This window comes from Oryzias latipes, chromosome 16 (assembly GCF_002234675.1).
Source record: "Oryzias latipes chromosome 16, ASM223467v1".
Classification (NCBI taxonomy): domain Eukaryota; kingdom Metazoa; phylum Chordata; class Actinopteri; order Beloniformes; family Adrianichthyidae; genus Oryzias; species Oryzias latipes.
The window spans coordinates 16,820,250-16,833,886 of NC_019874.2; the positions used below are offsets into that span (position 1 = coordinate 16,820,250).

Below are 13,637 nucleotides of genomic sequence, written 5' to 3' on the forward strand. Positions count from 1 at the left end.
AACGTAGTGTTCTTGCATATCACCACTTTCGAGGGTATTATTACGAATGCCCACACATTCCCTCACCCAATGCGGGCCAGCTAGTTTAAAGGCGGGGTGTTCTGCTGGGTGGATGTGCCTGATTTTTGGGTGGCTTTATCGTTAGGGCAGTTCCTCTTTAAGTGGTTTGGTTCAAAGCATGCTAAACACAAGCGCTTTTGTCTGCAATGAGCAAGAGTGGAGTGCTCTTGGGACTGGCAAACTCTGCATGAGCGTCGCTGAAAATGATCAGGTTTGATAGAATCAGAAACTGCATGGTTATTCTGTGATAGTGCACGATCAAAAATAGTCATTAATGTCTTTAGACAGTCGTCGTTACATGAGGGATTAAGGTTATCCTTCTGTTTGACTGGCTCTGCTGGAGGAGTTGCACTTTCTGACGGGCTGGGTTCAGGCATTTGGACATGAACTGTAACAGAACGAGTGTGTTCATGCCTGGAGAGGGCCTGCTCTTTTCTTTCAACCTGGAAACGATCAATGTGCTCTTGGACTTCACTAGCAGTCCATTTGTCTGGGGCTTTGAATCTGAAAATGGATTGAAGTGTGGGATCCGGGCAGTGTTTAACAAACATCATGGTTGCCTCCTGACAAGGGTCTTCCATGTGCTTCCCTAGCCGCTTTAACCCCTCCTCAGCAGCATCTACAGCTTTATTCAGTCGAAACCAGTACTCAACTGGGGCCTCTCCTGGCACCGGGACTGTGCTATAAAAATCGGCCATTGGCATACATGAGTACGTCACATCACTGAAGTGCTGTCTGAGAATGTCATAGATGAGTTTGGGATTTTCCTGAGGCTTCATGGATGGACTGCTGCGCAGAGTTATCCTTACCACATCTTTAGCTTTGCCTGTTAGCTTAGACATTATTTCAGAATGCTGTTCACCAAGAGGTATGGTTCTTTTTCTGAAATAAGTTTCCATTAACTCTTGCCACTCGCACACTGTGTTCTTGTCCGAACCATCTCCCCTGAAGACTGGAGGCTCTTTCGCGTCTGGTTGGAGAACAAATTTTGCACCGGACAAATTCAGGTGACTGGGATCACTAAACGGCTGACTCACACAACTCTGGGCAGGTGTCTCATTCAATCCTTGTCCCATCTCACTTTTTAACTGATCCTTTATAGTCTGCCCTACTTGCTGAGCAATATGCGTTATCAACGAGTCTAAACTTGAGTCAGTAACAACAGGAAAACTTGAAACAGTTTCATTTTGGTTAGGGCCAGTAGGTACACTCCCCAAGATGCGGGTGGAACAAAAGGCTGGTGACCTAGTATCTGCATCTCTGACCGGAGTTTGGAGTAACTCACTCATACGTCTCCCTCTACCCACGCCGAAAGAAAACGTCTGAGTAGGAACTTTTGGTTTTCCTCCCTCATCATCAAAAAATGCCATTTTGTAGTGTAGTAATCAAATTACCTGAAGTTAAACAAAGTACTGTACAAACTCTTAAACCGAAAAAGAAAAGTGTCTGGTAAATTTGCATACAAACGTCTGTTACGTTTCTCTTTGCTTAAGTAGAAAATAACCCCTTTTGGGGCGCTCTGCAGCAACCTCTGGTGACCAAGCTGGCGTTGATCCACAGCTCCAGGAACGATGTAGAACCACTCTGAGCGGTGTGGATCCGGGTCACGGCACCAATGTAGCCGGGCACACTCTTGCTGCTGGGCGTGTGCAGCATCGGCTAAAAACTTCTGCGTTGTGTCCTCAATGAATAAAGAGTCTCACACCGGGATTGCCATCATATGAGGGAATTTACTGTGTGAAAACAAAAATACAGCACATAAACGTCGCGTCGGGTCTCACTCTTCCACACACACCTCCTCTCGGCAGTCCTCACAGAGACTCTACATATTACAAAAGTACATATATAGCACACTTCCGCTCATTGAATGGCATTTTTGTATCATTTCAAATTACAAAACATCAATACAAATAACACTGTGTAATAAAATATACCCCAAACAAATATAAATCAACTAATAAAAAGCAAAAGGCAATGAAATATATCTGATGAAAATAAATGCTCACATACCTGTGTGAAAACAAAAATACAGCACATAAACGTCGCGTCGGGTCTCACTCTTCCACACACACCTGAGGAAGGCGGAGAAAACCCCCAGAGTCACATGTGAGACCATACATGCTAGCTCAAGTCCCGTCAAGGCTAGCATACCGCCAAGTGCTGCATTTGCCCATAACAATATATTTCACGCGATAAGAAAAAATAAAAATGATGTGAGGAAAGTTTTAACTTGTTAACATGTTTTTATATTTTAAACTTTAACTAAACTCCCCTTTTTACCCAAACTGGTTAGAGCAAAGTCTGCTGCTTACCTCCTCTCGGCAGTCCTCACAGAGACTGAGGTGAATGCCGCGAAAGGACAGGAAGTAGCAGCGAACCACCAAAATAAAAGTCTCAGCTTAAAACATTCCCATAAAAACAACAAAATAAAGACAACAAAAGCGATTTTGGTGAAATTAACACAAAACATATTACATGGGCTACACCAGACTTGTGAGCCTTTAACTGGTGACACTCCAGTTTTTAAACTGAAAATTGTACTAAAGTTCAACATTGTTTACCATTTAATGCCATATCCTTCCTTACACAACTTCCAGCTGTTTTAACATTGTTTCCCTCCAATCCCCTCCGTCCAACATAAATGCTGTTATAATAGAGCAGCAATTATCATTTAATAAGAACAAAACGGGTGTAATTATTTAAGAGAAAATGTTCAAAGCTGTTAGTTATTTTAATTTGCAATTGCAAGTCTGTACTGATCAACAGACCAAAGAAAGTTACGATTTTGTTGCAGTTTAAATATTGCTGAAATGCTTCCCTCTAGTGGTTGATTCTCATAATAGCAGCTATATTTGGAAGATACCACTTTACCCAAATAATAGGTGATAAATCTAAATTTAACGTTGGTTGCATTGTTTTCCAATAGGCAATATATTGTGCGCTGTATTAAATATATTACTGATAAAATATGTAAGTGAACCACTATTTATATTATTGTTTTCAAAAAATAATTATTTGCGTCTTGTTTCTCTGGTCCAAAATGAACCGACCCGGAATGACGTTGTACGTTAGTACGTGACGCAACGCCTTCAAACATGGTCGACAAAGAAAACACAACTATGGAAGTCGATAAAGAAAATTGTAAGCCCTTTGTTAGAGACGTTACGTCTCCGCATGACAACGAAACCCAACGAACAGACAACCAAAGCAACTCTGACAGAAAGACAGGCGGCGCCACAGCGGAATACTGCGAGAGGCTGCAGGCATGGATGTGGCAGTACTACACTGGATATGTGAACTGGCAAAGCTGGCTTGCGGCGTCAGCCATGTCCTGTCCGTCTTATTTCCCGTCGTCCGGCAGCGGAGCGTCGACGGTGGTTGATTTCGGCTCTCAGAGGTGGCACGAGAGCCTGCTGGGTCTGCCGTTATCGCCCTACCCGCCCGCCGCCACCACTTCCGCGAGCAGCCGCGCAGGTGAAGGCGTTGCCGGAGCTGCAGTCCCCGCGCAGCCGCCGCAGGAGAATCGACATGCCCAAAGAGCAGGTACAAAAATATAGCCGGTTTGCAGCATCTTACCGGCATTATTAGACCGCAGATGGACAGTAGTTTGAAAATTGATATCCCAGTTATTTCGAATTCTTGTCTGCAATCATTTGTAACATGATCCAGACTTTTATAATAAAGAATAACACAACTTTAAGTGAAAATTATCCATTCTTTGAAGCTTATAGTCTAGGAGGGGCTCACATTGATTTTTAAGGCAACATTATTGATCCATAAAAGGTACTTGCATAAAAAGGACTATCAGATGTTTGTTAAATGCAAAGACAAGGCTTAACAATAAACACTAAAGTTTTAGGATTTAAGAATTTCTTCTCTGTGATGGGTTGATGTTCACGAATGTTTCAGTAAACATCACCGGTGAGCTACAACCAATGCTTGGTTGACAAAGGTTGCTGTCAAACCTCCTCATTCATCAGTTAACCGGTGAAGCCTGTTTTTGCACTGGGAGCTGGAATACCCAGAGAAAACCTTCACATACACACGGAAAACCTGCAGAGATTTGGGATTGGAACGAGCCAGGCCTTCTCACTGCAAACCAACACACCCCTGTGCAACCCACTGATCCAGATTTTCTTTTAAAACCGACTTTTGTGTGATTGTTTTCAGCAGGCCGGGAGTACCTCATTCCTTCACCTCTCCAAAGACTAATGGCTGAGATGGTGGATTTCTTCATACTATTTTTCATTAAAGCAACCATAATCATCAGCATTATGCATCTTAGTGGAATCAAGTAAGTTTCCATCCCAGCCGTTTGGCTTTAATCCTCTGTAATAACAAAATTAATAAATAAAGAAACATCATGAAATGGATACAGAAAAACATTTTATTTCCGTTATTTCCTTCTGCATTTCAGAGATGTATCAAAGTTTGCCATGCATTTCATAGTCGAGGAAATCGACGAGGACACATCAATGGAAGAGCTGCAGAAAATGATGCTTGTTGCCCTTGTTTACAGAATACTGGTGTGTTTTTATGAGGTAAGCTTTGACGCCAGAGTGAGACAATGAAACGTGCAAAGACCCAGTGGATTTATGTGCGATCTCTCAAATCTTTCTCCGTTCAGATCGTGTGTATTTGGGGAGCAGGAGGAGCCACACCGGGGAAGTTTCTTATCGGACTCAGAGTAGTAACGTGTGATTCTTCTATTATGGTTCAGCCCAACAGGGTGCTGGTGGTCCCAGCAACTAATGTCTCTCTTTCTGCGTAAGTGGCTCATTTATAAAGTTTTTGAGCAGGCATCACACTAAGTCATCCGTGTCCTTTATTTTTTCTCTCTCCTTCTTTCAGATCAACAGTCCGAGCCTTGAATAAAAACTTCTCCATTGCTTTCTTTTTCCCCGCCTTCATCACACTTCTCTTCTTCCAGCACAACAGGACTGTGTACGACATGGTTGCCGGTACAATAGTCGTCAAGCGATCCAGGATCAGATGATACCAAAGCAGAAGGATTTTTACAAAATGACAACAACCACAAAACTCAACCGCTGCTGTAAGCAGCTTCTTCTAGAATACAGTGAAGCTGAGGTGTCTTCTAAAAGTCTGAGCCACATCAATGTGGACTTTTTCCAGTGTATTACTACTAAACTAATTCCTGACACTCACTGTAATTCTGCATGAAGGTCTACATGCTGCTTTCAGTATCTGTTTAAAGCACAGTATGAATGGTGGTAAATGCACTTTTTTATTATCAACACATGCTTTGCCTTTTTATTTTAAAGTTAATATTATTATAGATTTGTAGTTCAAAGGGGAATATCATGGATCAAACAGTGTTTAAATGACTCTTTACTCTCAGTTTGTATTTATATTATAATCTGTTTCTAAAAACCCTTTAATGAGCGTTTGTAGAATAGGAATGTAAGGAAAAATGTCTTAAAAGGATGTATAATTGGGGTAAAAAAAAATCATTGCATTGTCAATTTTAGTGGATAATTTTGGTTGAAATTGAGAAACAGCTTTTCTTTTTATAGAGTATCAGACGAGCTAAAAAAAACCTTTACCATCATCTCTTCTTTCAACACAGAAACTGCGATGAAGTGTTTTTAATGCAAGAGACATTCTTTTTTAATATTTGAAGTATTTATGGCATTCTAACAAATTTAGATGTGCCGCGTGTGTACTGTACCCCTCCGTTACCTTAAACATACTAGTTTTCTAACAGGCCACTTGGTCCACCTCTCCGTCTTTTTTCATGTTCTATCTCGTCAAAAGCTGCTCAGGATTGGTTTTTCCCTCATTCTGTGATTCCCACTGAATAATTTGAGCTTCATTTTTGTACCTGAACGCCTCTTTGCAAAGTGGTGCTGCTATCATATGAAACACGAGCTGGTCAGAAAGAGAGAATCTGTAAAACTGATGAATCATTTTCGATTTAATGAATTTACAAAATGTGCAAGTTATTTCTGAAATTTGTCAGCACTGTGTCTCATTGTTTTTTGGAACAGAAATGTATTATTTCCAATGAGTGTGCTTCTACATTGAGTTTAAATATATTGCAGACTTCTGTGACCCCTCACACTCATGTCCTTTATTTGCTCCACCTGCATGTGTGTGTGTGTGTGTGTGTGACAGATTTTGCATAAAGGATTTTTATTTTCTATAATAAGTGAAATGAAACTCAAGTCAATTTCATAAATGATTTCTAGTTTTACAAAGCAGTTACTTTTGTTCTTTGTGACAGTTATTTTTACCTCATCTTACAGTAGTGTTTAAATTAATTTAATTTAGTTTTATGTAAAAAAAAAAAAAAAAGTTATCAGTAAGTTTAAGTGAGAATGGCCAATAAATGAAATGATGACTCATGTTAGAGAGCTTTTCCACAGAGCTTGGTCTCCAGTTCTATTTAAGAAAAAACGAGAAAAGCTAAAAAGAAACTGTTGAAAAGTTTCATTATTAAAGTTAGCTGTTTAAAAAAGAAAGGTAAATAATATGTTTTTTGTATGAGATGTTAAATTCCTTAGAATTCTGTAATTGTAGGGAAAACTCCAGTGTTAGTAGTGTCTTTGTTTATGTTTTTATCTTTTCTAAAAGGTGCAGAATAACATTTTTAGGGGGTGGATATATAGGATTGCTTTTTTTTTTTTTAATAAACTCCAACTAAGATATAGCCAGAACATAAAACCAATATTTGATTTTTTAAAGACATTTTTGAGACTTTAACAGAATAGCTGGGACAGGCTCCACAACCTCTTTGACCCTAATGATGATGAATCTGTGGTTGGAGTTTGTTAGAATGAGACTACCGTAACCATATTCTCCTCTGCATATGGCTCCATATGCTGTGTATTTGCTGCTTCCTGAGAAACAACACTTTGCCAGTGCACACATCTGAAAACAGTCTTGTGTCTTAGTAATATCTATTTCTGATTTAAGTTGGCATATGTATATTTGCGTGAAGTCCATTCATCCTCACAGACAGGCAGGCTTCACCAGAAGAGCTGCTGTTGGAGACACGCTTCTCGTACTTCCAGCTTCCTGGCAGATCTCGTTCGGAGGGGACCATGGCAGCTCTAACAGTTGGCAAGTGTTGACTTGGTGATTGTGTTCAGCCCACTAAGTGGCAGCTTCAGATGACAGCCACAGATGGTACAGCCAGATTACAGGCTGACCCCCCCCACATGCGGCTTCCATTCACTGTGTCATAAACTTTAGATGAATAGAACCCACAGGCCTAAAGAGCGTCCACACATATCGGAGGATGCGAACGAAACATCAGCAAAGAAGAAAAGGAGGAAGTTTGCTACGTCTAATGAGAGTTTTGGACAGAACCAGGTGACGGGATTCAGATGTGTTGCATTCAAACCTTGAATCATTCATTGCAAAAATTTTCTGAAGATCTCTTGCATCTAAAACCGAGGTTACAGCATAAATAATAAAAAAAACTACAAGTCTGTTCTTTTTCTCAGTTGCGTCAATAACATTTTCTTTGCTGGACTTGGAGGAAAGTCAGTTCCCATAAACTACCCTTGTCCAGATTTCAGTGGCGCGGTTGAAAAATCCACTTCCTTGTCACCACATGGCACGCCATACGGTACAGAGTTGATGCAGTGTCCAGCCTTTCTGGCTCTAACAGGGAATTCATCTGCAGGTGGCATGAAGGGCTCACAGCTTTCCCTGACAGCCATGTGTCCTGCATCTGAACAGATCCACGAACAGGCTAGAGGGATACAGTAAATAGTCTGGGCTCAAATGAGCTCAAATATCCACAGCAATTGATGACATTTGTGCCCTTGAAGACTTTTCTTTTCTTATTTCCTAGCTCAGTGCTGCCAGCATGTGGCAGCTGCTTTTCATGCAAACAGACTCCAGGTGAGATGAAGTGGCAAAAACGTGATGTGGGCTGAAACGCTGTTTGCCGCCGCCGCTGCTCGCTCAGTGTGTCTGCGCCTTCTGGTATTCCTTTCAAGTGGAGCCAGTCACTTCAGGTTGGCTGAGCTAGAAGTAGCTGTTGATAAACAGAAGACCTGTTGACTGGGAAGGACATACATGTCTACTTTAACACTAGAGATGTCATCCAGAAACTGTGCACCCAAAAACATGCATCTATGAACGCATTTGACATTTTGGGACTTGATTTCTATGTAAGCTAAGTATTTTTTAATTACATAAAGGATTTTTAAGACTTAATTTCCTTAAGATTCATTTCTAAAATGATTAAGACATTTTCTGCAGAAATGCAACGGCCTTAAGCTTCATTATATCTCTCCTTTTTCCAAATAGAAAACAATAAATTAAAAGAACTAGCTGTTTTTACTGAACAGTACATTGCTTGTCCGCCACTTCCTATCCTGCTGTAAAAATAGATGAGTGTGCAGCAAGAAAAAACTCTGGATGAGGGATGTAAAAACACTAAGCAGAAATGTGAGTGTGTGTCTGTTAGTGTGTGCTTAAAGTGCAGCAGCGCAACGTTCATGCCATTTTTTAATACATAACAGGTTTCTGGCTGTTTTTTGAATACAGTTGATTTCCCCTCGAGACTCTGAATATTAGGTTGTCAGGACAACCGTGGGATGCTGCATTAGTAACTGTGGAGAATTTTCAGACTTTTTTCTCCCACTCTTTCTTATTTTATATTTATATTTCAAGGAACGCTTGAGAAAATGCAAAGGTAAATAGACAAAAAAAGAAAAATGTTCGAAGTCATTTGTCCTCTTGTGACTTTTTGCCGTTTTGTTACTGTTGGTTCTTAAAGAATTGTTGAAGAATGGTTTGAATAAGAATGGTTCTTATTGTTTGTCATGTAATTTGATTAGAGAGGGAATTAAAGCAGTTGTGTAGGGATTTGCCTCTGTGTTCTATAGCATCAAGTAAATAGAAGTTTGGTTTAAAAGTCGTGATTTGTGACGTCTTTTAACACCTGCTTTATTTTACAACATCAAGCAATCAATTAATAAATGACAAGAAAACATGCCGGGTTCGAATAGAGGTAGCATAACCTCTGATGAACAAATGAACAAATGATTTCACTCCACCTAAGTGGTGTTGAAAGCAGTTGTGGGTCTAAACCTAGCAAATGTAAAGGCTAAGAAACGGATCTTCCTCATTTATATTTTTTGACAAAAGTTTTACCAACTACTGGCATTCTTCTCTTCCTTTCAGCTTTTCCCTTTGGGGGTTTTACCACAGCGAATCAGCTTCTTCCATCTAACCCTGTCTTCTGCATCCTTTACTCTTACACCAGCTACCTTTATGTCTTTGTTCACTGCCCAACCTTGCACTAAATCTTTTTGCATTTGAGTTGTACAGCTAACTATTACTTGGACAACAGAGAAAGTCTCTCATGAAAACAGTCCTCGTAAGATCACTGACAAAGTGGGCTACCTTAGAGAAGTGACAAAGACTCCATAGATGTACATTTCTACAAGTCTGTGTCAGACAGAAGACAAAGTGGTGGTTTTCATTTGCCTATGAAGACAGTGAAATCCTTCACGTTACTGTGAAGGAGCACCTTTGCAGTCCAGACATTGAATTTCTCAAGTGTTTAACACGGTGATATTTAAATAATTTGTTTCTCGTTGAAACACATCATTCACCTTCTTAACTGATTTTTCATGTAAAATCCCTATGCAAAAAGGCATAGGGCTCTGTGTATTTCAATCAGTGTCTCTTGAGTTTGAAGGACAAACAGGAAAAAAAGTATAAGAGGAAAAAAGCTCTTGTTGCCATTGAAGGATCCAGTGAGGCGCCCTCTATTGTGTGAGAATGGTACTGAACAAAGAGGAGGCAGGAGGAACAGGGGGACTTAATTAAAAGGGGTCCTTTTAGGCTTTGGTCGTCAAATTCATAGCTTCATTTTTCAAATTTCGCTTTTACAAAAAAAAAGGCATTTACTTAAAATGTATCTGAATGATAAAAACATAAAAATGAATTAGTTAGAGGATAATCAAACCCACACATCTCACATGAATCTTCACAAAACCTACAGGCAAAAAATGCTCATTACCAATTTCCCCTAATGGTCGCACATCAAGCTTGTTTTGTTTTTTCCTTTCTTTTTTCTTGTTTTAAACACAATCTGGTGTGTCGGATATATCTGGTTAATGTTGTCAAATGAACTCCACATAGTTCTTTCTGTGGTTGTATTCCTCCTCCACAAATTACTCCCACCCAATCCTTTAGTTGCCTAAACTATGTTCTGGAGATGTGCGTAAGCAGTGGCTTGCTATTTTGGGCTGAATGAAAGAGTCTTGGCAGTCACTTGGACTCAGGATGAAATCTGTTTTGTTCTGCTGAATTTGGCTCCCACCACAGGCACAGTTTCTACATGACACAGAGTCAAGCAACTCAGTTTAATGGCATCCTGCAGTAAACTCAAGTCATTTGACTGAGAAGTGTGACTTTGTTGTTTAAATACTTGCTGTCAATAGGAAATCTTTACCCATGGCATGACAATTACTGTTAAAAACAGAGAAAAAAAGGCGTTTGAGGAATTTCTGTAGAAAACTGTGACAATTGAGGTAATCATTCTGACGTAACAGTTTGATCAAGAGGTTGTTCATCTACTCCTCCACATAAAGCAATCACAGCTTCAACTATGAATCATAATGCACAAATTGATATTTTGCAAGACTAACTTTTAGACTCCTGATTGACAAAAAAGTAAAAATCTTATTTTTAAAAATATTTTTAGCAGTGACACAATTGTTGTAAAGTTGAAAGATGAATAATAAGGTGAGATTTTATATTGTAGCAACAAAAAAGACCATATATATATATATATATATATATATATAAATATATATATATATATATATATATATATATATATATATATGTTTAACACAGGATTTTTTTTATCCCATGTACTTCTCTCAGATGAAGTTTTCCACTTGTTTTAATGATCCTTCCAAACTAAAAATGTAGGAATAACCTTGCACAAGCTCCCAATTTTTTTTTAAATCAGCAGATAAAAACTGCAGAAAAGTTTTCTTTCAGAGGAGAAGGTGAGGTAGGCATCACCTGCCTGATGGATCTGCTGTCCTTTTCCCCTTTTCATTGACTGCTGCATTCGCAGGCTTTCAAAAGGCCTTTTCAGGGTGTCATGCAACACCACCATTGAGCTGCAGCCACGTTGCCACCCATCTTTCTTAATGGGGACTGGAGACAGTGGAGCTGCCTTGTTGCCATGGCAGCTAGTACTTTCACATTCTCCCCACATAGCATGGAGTAGGCATGTTGCTCCCTCTAAAGTGTCGCGCGCCACAATAGAGGAAGGTCTGCTCTCAGACAGGATGGAGTTTAGAGGTTTTTATTTTCCATACTACTTGACCTAGCAGGCCTTCAGACCTGGACTGACAACTTTTTATTTTTTTTGGTCAACTTTCATTAAAATTTAATTTTCGCATCTTTAAAGTACTAAATTACCGTACAAGTACAAATTCTGATCATAGGAAAAGAGCCTTGCCAGCAGAATGTCAACATGCTTTTTAGGCTATGTTGACATTGATAACAAGTGCGTTGTGATTGTGAAGAAATCTGTCCAGACTATCTATGTCCTTTGTCACCAGCTGGAAATGTAACTTTCTCCAGCAGTGTTACATAGCATGTATTCACCACAGAACCATGACCAAAAAACTGTAAATGATAAATACCCCATAAGGACTTTAGTGTTGCCCAAAAGACACTTTGACAACTGAGAAAATTAGGTGTTGATGCACGAGTTTTTAACTGGAAGGAGTTCACATACCTTGAAAAAATGCAAAAATGCACTGTTGAGAGATGAATCATATACAGATGGAGGGAAAATCTTTTGCTTCTGACATAAAGCCACAATATACTAGAGACCATTATACTCTTATCTAAGAACCTTTAATTAGAACACAGTTTCAATCCAAATAAAGTTCTTATTCAAACTGCTGAAAAAAGTAATAAAACGTGTTTTAAAAAAAGGACAAAAACAATAAAATTGTTTAACATTTTCTGTTTAATTGGCAGCAGAAAAATCACATTTGTAAAATGTTCTGTGATAGATAACTCTGCATCTCACTTATTTCATTGACAGTTTGGGAAAAGATAAAAGTAACTGAAGCCCAGTCAAAATGCACAATGGTTAACTTGCAATCAACTATTGTGTAAACTATAAACTTCATTTAAAATTATCTGGTAAAAGAAAATGGTGTATTTAGGTAAAGCCAGAGAACAACTCTGACTATATAGGAGCTGTTTACACTGCAAAAACATTTTTCTTAAATACCCCCCACAAAAAAAAGTCTGCAATTTGGGGTAAAAAGAAAAATGGCCTTAAGTCCTTATCCTTAAATGGTCAAAGGATTATTATTCAAATAAAAATATTACTATGACATGTTTTCTTAAACTAAGTTTATTTTACAATTAAAAAACTTTCTTGAAAAGATTATTTTTCTTGCAAGACAGAAAATAAGACATTTTTTTTCTTGAAAGAAGGGTCTTTTTACTTTCCTAAGATTTTGTTTTTGCAGTGTCCTGCAGGAAACCTATAGGCTACAGTTCCCCTGGTGGTTCTGCCAATCAAATGGAAAATGTGGCATATTCTAGAATGTACTCTGCTCCTGCTCTTTGTTCCCAGTCTTCAGATTCCCCGATTACAGAGGAAACAACATCCCCGTGGCTGTTAAAGGATCTACATTTGCCTCAAGCCTGGAATGACCTGGGTGATCTTGCTCCAGTGTCTGCAGGCACATTATTCCTGAATCTAACCAAATATCTAAAAAACAAGATTATTTCTGCCCCAGCACTAAGAACATGTAATCAATCTCTACAGCTGCTTTAACAATAACTGCCAATTTTTTTTAGACATTTTAATGCAATTTTCAATTAAAGTGTACTTCAAGACTTTGATTAGCACTGGGGATTAATAAAGCCAAAGTGAAAAAACTGCCTATGTGACGCCTCATTTAAGATGTCTGATATAAGCCTAATAAATATATTTGGATTGCTCTACTTTTGCAGTTAAGCCTGCCAAGCCTCAATAACTTTTTCACTAATTATGTAGCCTAAATGGTGACTACAGAATGTTTGGAACTGGCATTACACATCTTTGTACAGAGTTTCCTAGAAAATGTGTAAAAAAAAAAAAAGGTTAGTCAAGCCAAAGACTGTGTACATTTGGAAATAACCTTCTGTTTTTACCATACAGCTGCCCAGTCACATGTGCATCAGTGCAGCATGTCTGGACATGTTTCCAGCATTAAAGGAGTCTTGCTTAGTCTCCATAAACGCAGGCTGAGGAGGCTGTGCAAAATGTGGGTAATGATGCTTGGATAATTGTTGGCTTGACACCCACCAGTTTAAAAGGTACTGTGATTCTTTTTCTCCAGATTTATACTAGAATGTGGAACCGAGAAAATTTAGCTAAAACTTCAGAAGGGAACTAATCTTCAGATCTGCAGTGAAGGTCATACGATCCTGCAACCTCCCTGCTAACGCTAATATTAGTTTTCAAGGTTTTTTTCCCCTTTGAAAGCTGGAAAGTGCACAAGGAACAGGAGGGGCATGGAGTCTTTTAAAAAAAACAGAGGAGTGCTACCATCTTGTAA

General features: G+C 39.1%; 1 protein-coding gene across 2 annotated transcripts; it reads left to right on the forward strand.

Moving 5' to 3' along the window:
• The first annotated feature begins 3,113 nt into the window (after positions 1-3,113).
• Positions 3,114-6,139, forward strand: LOC101164251 (protein FAM8A1). Of its 2 annotated transcripts, none has more exons than XM_023964145.1 (5): positions 3,114-3,603; positions 4,231-4,354; positions 4,478-4,601; positions 4,688-4,827; positions 4,912-6,139. In XM_023964145.1, exons 1-5 carry the CDS (start codon positions 3,156-3,158, stop codon positions 5,054-5,056), a joined length of 981 nt encoding a protein of 326 aa, XP_023819913.1. In that variant the 5' UTR covers positions 3,114-3,155; the 3' UTR covers positions 5,057-6,139. The 2 variants fall into 2 exon arrangements, with proteins under 2 accessions (XP_023819913.1, XP_023819914.1); XM_023964146.1 differs by having other exon boundaries at positions 4,234-4,354.
• The last annotated feature ends 7,498 nt before the right edge of the window (positions 6,140-13,637 follow it).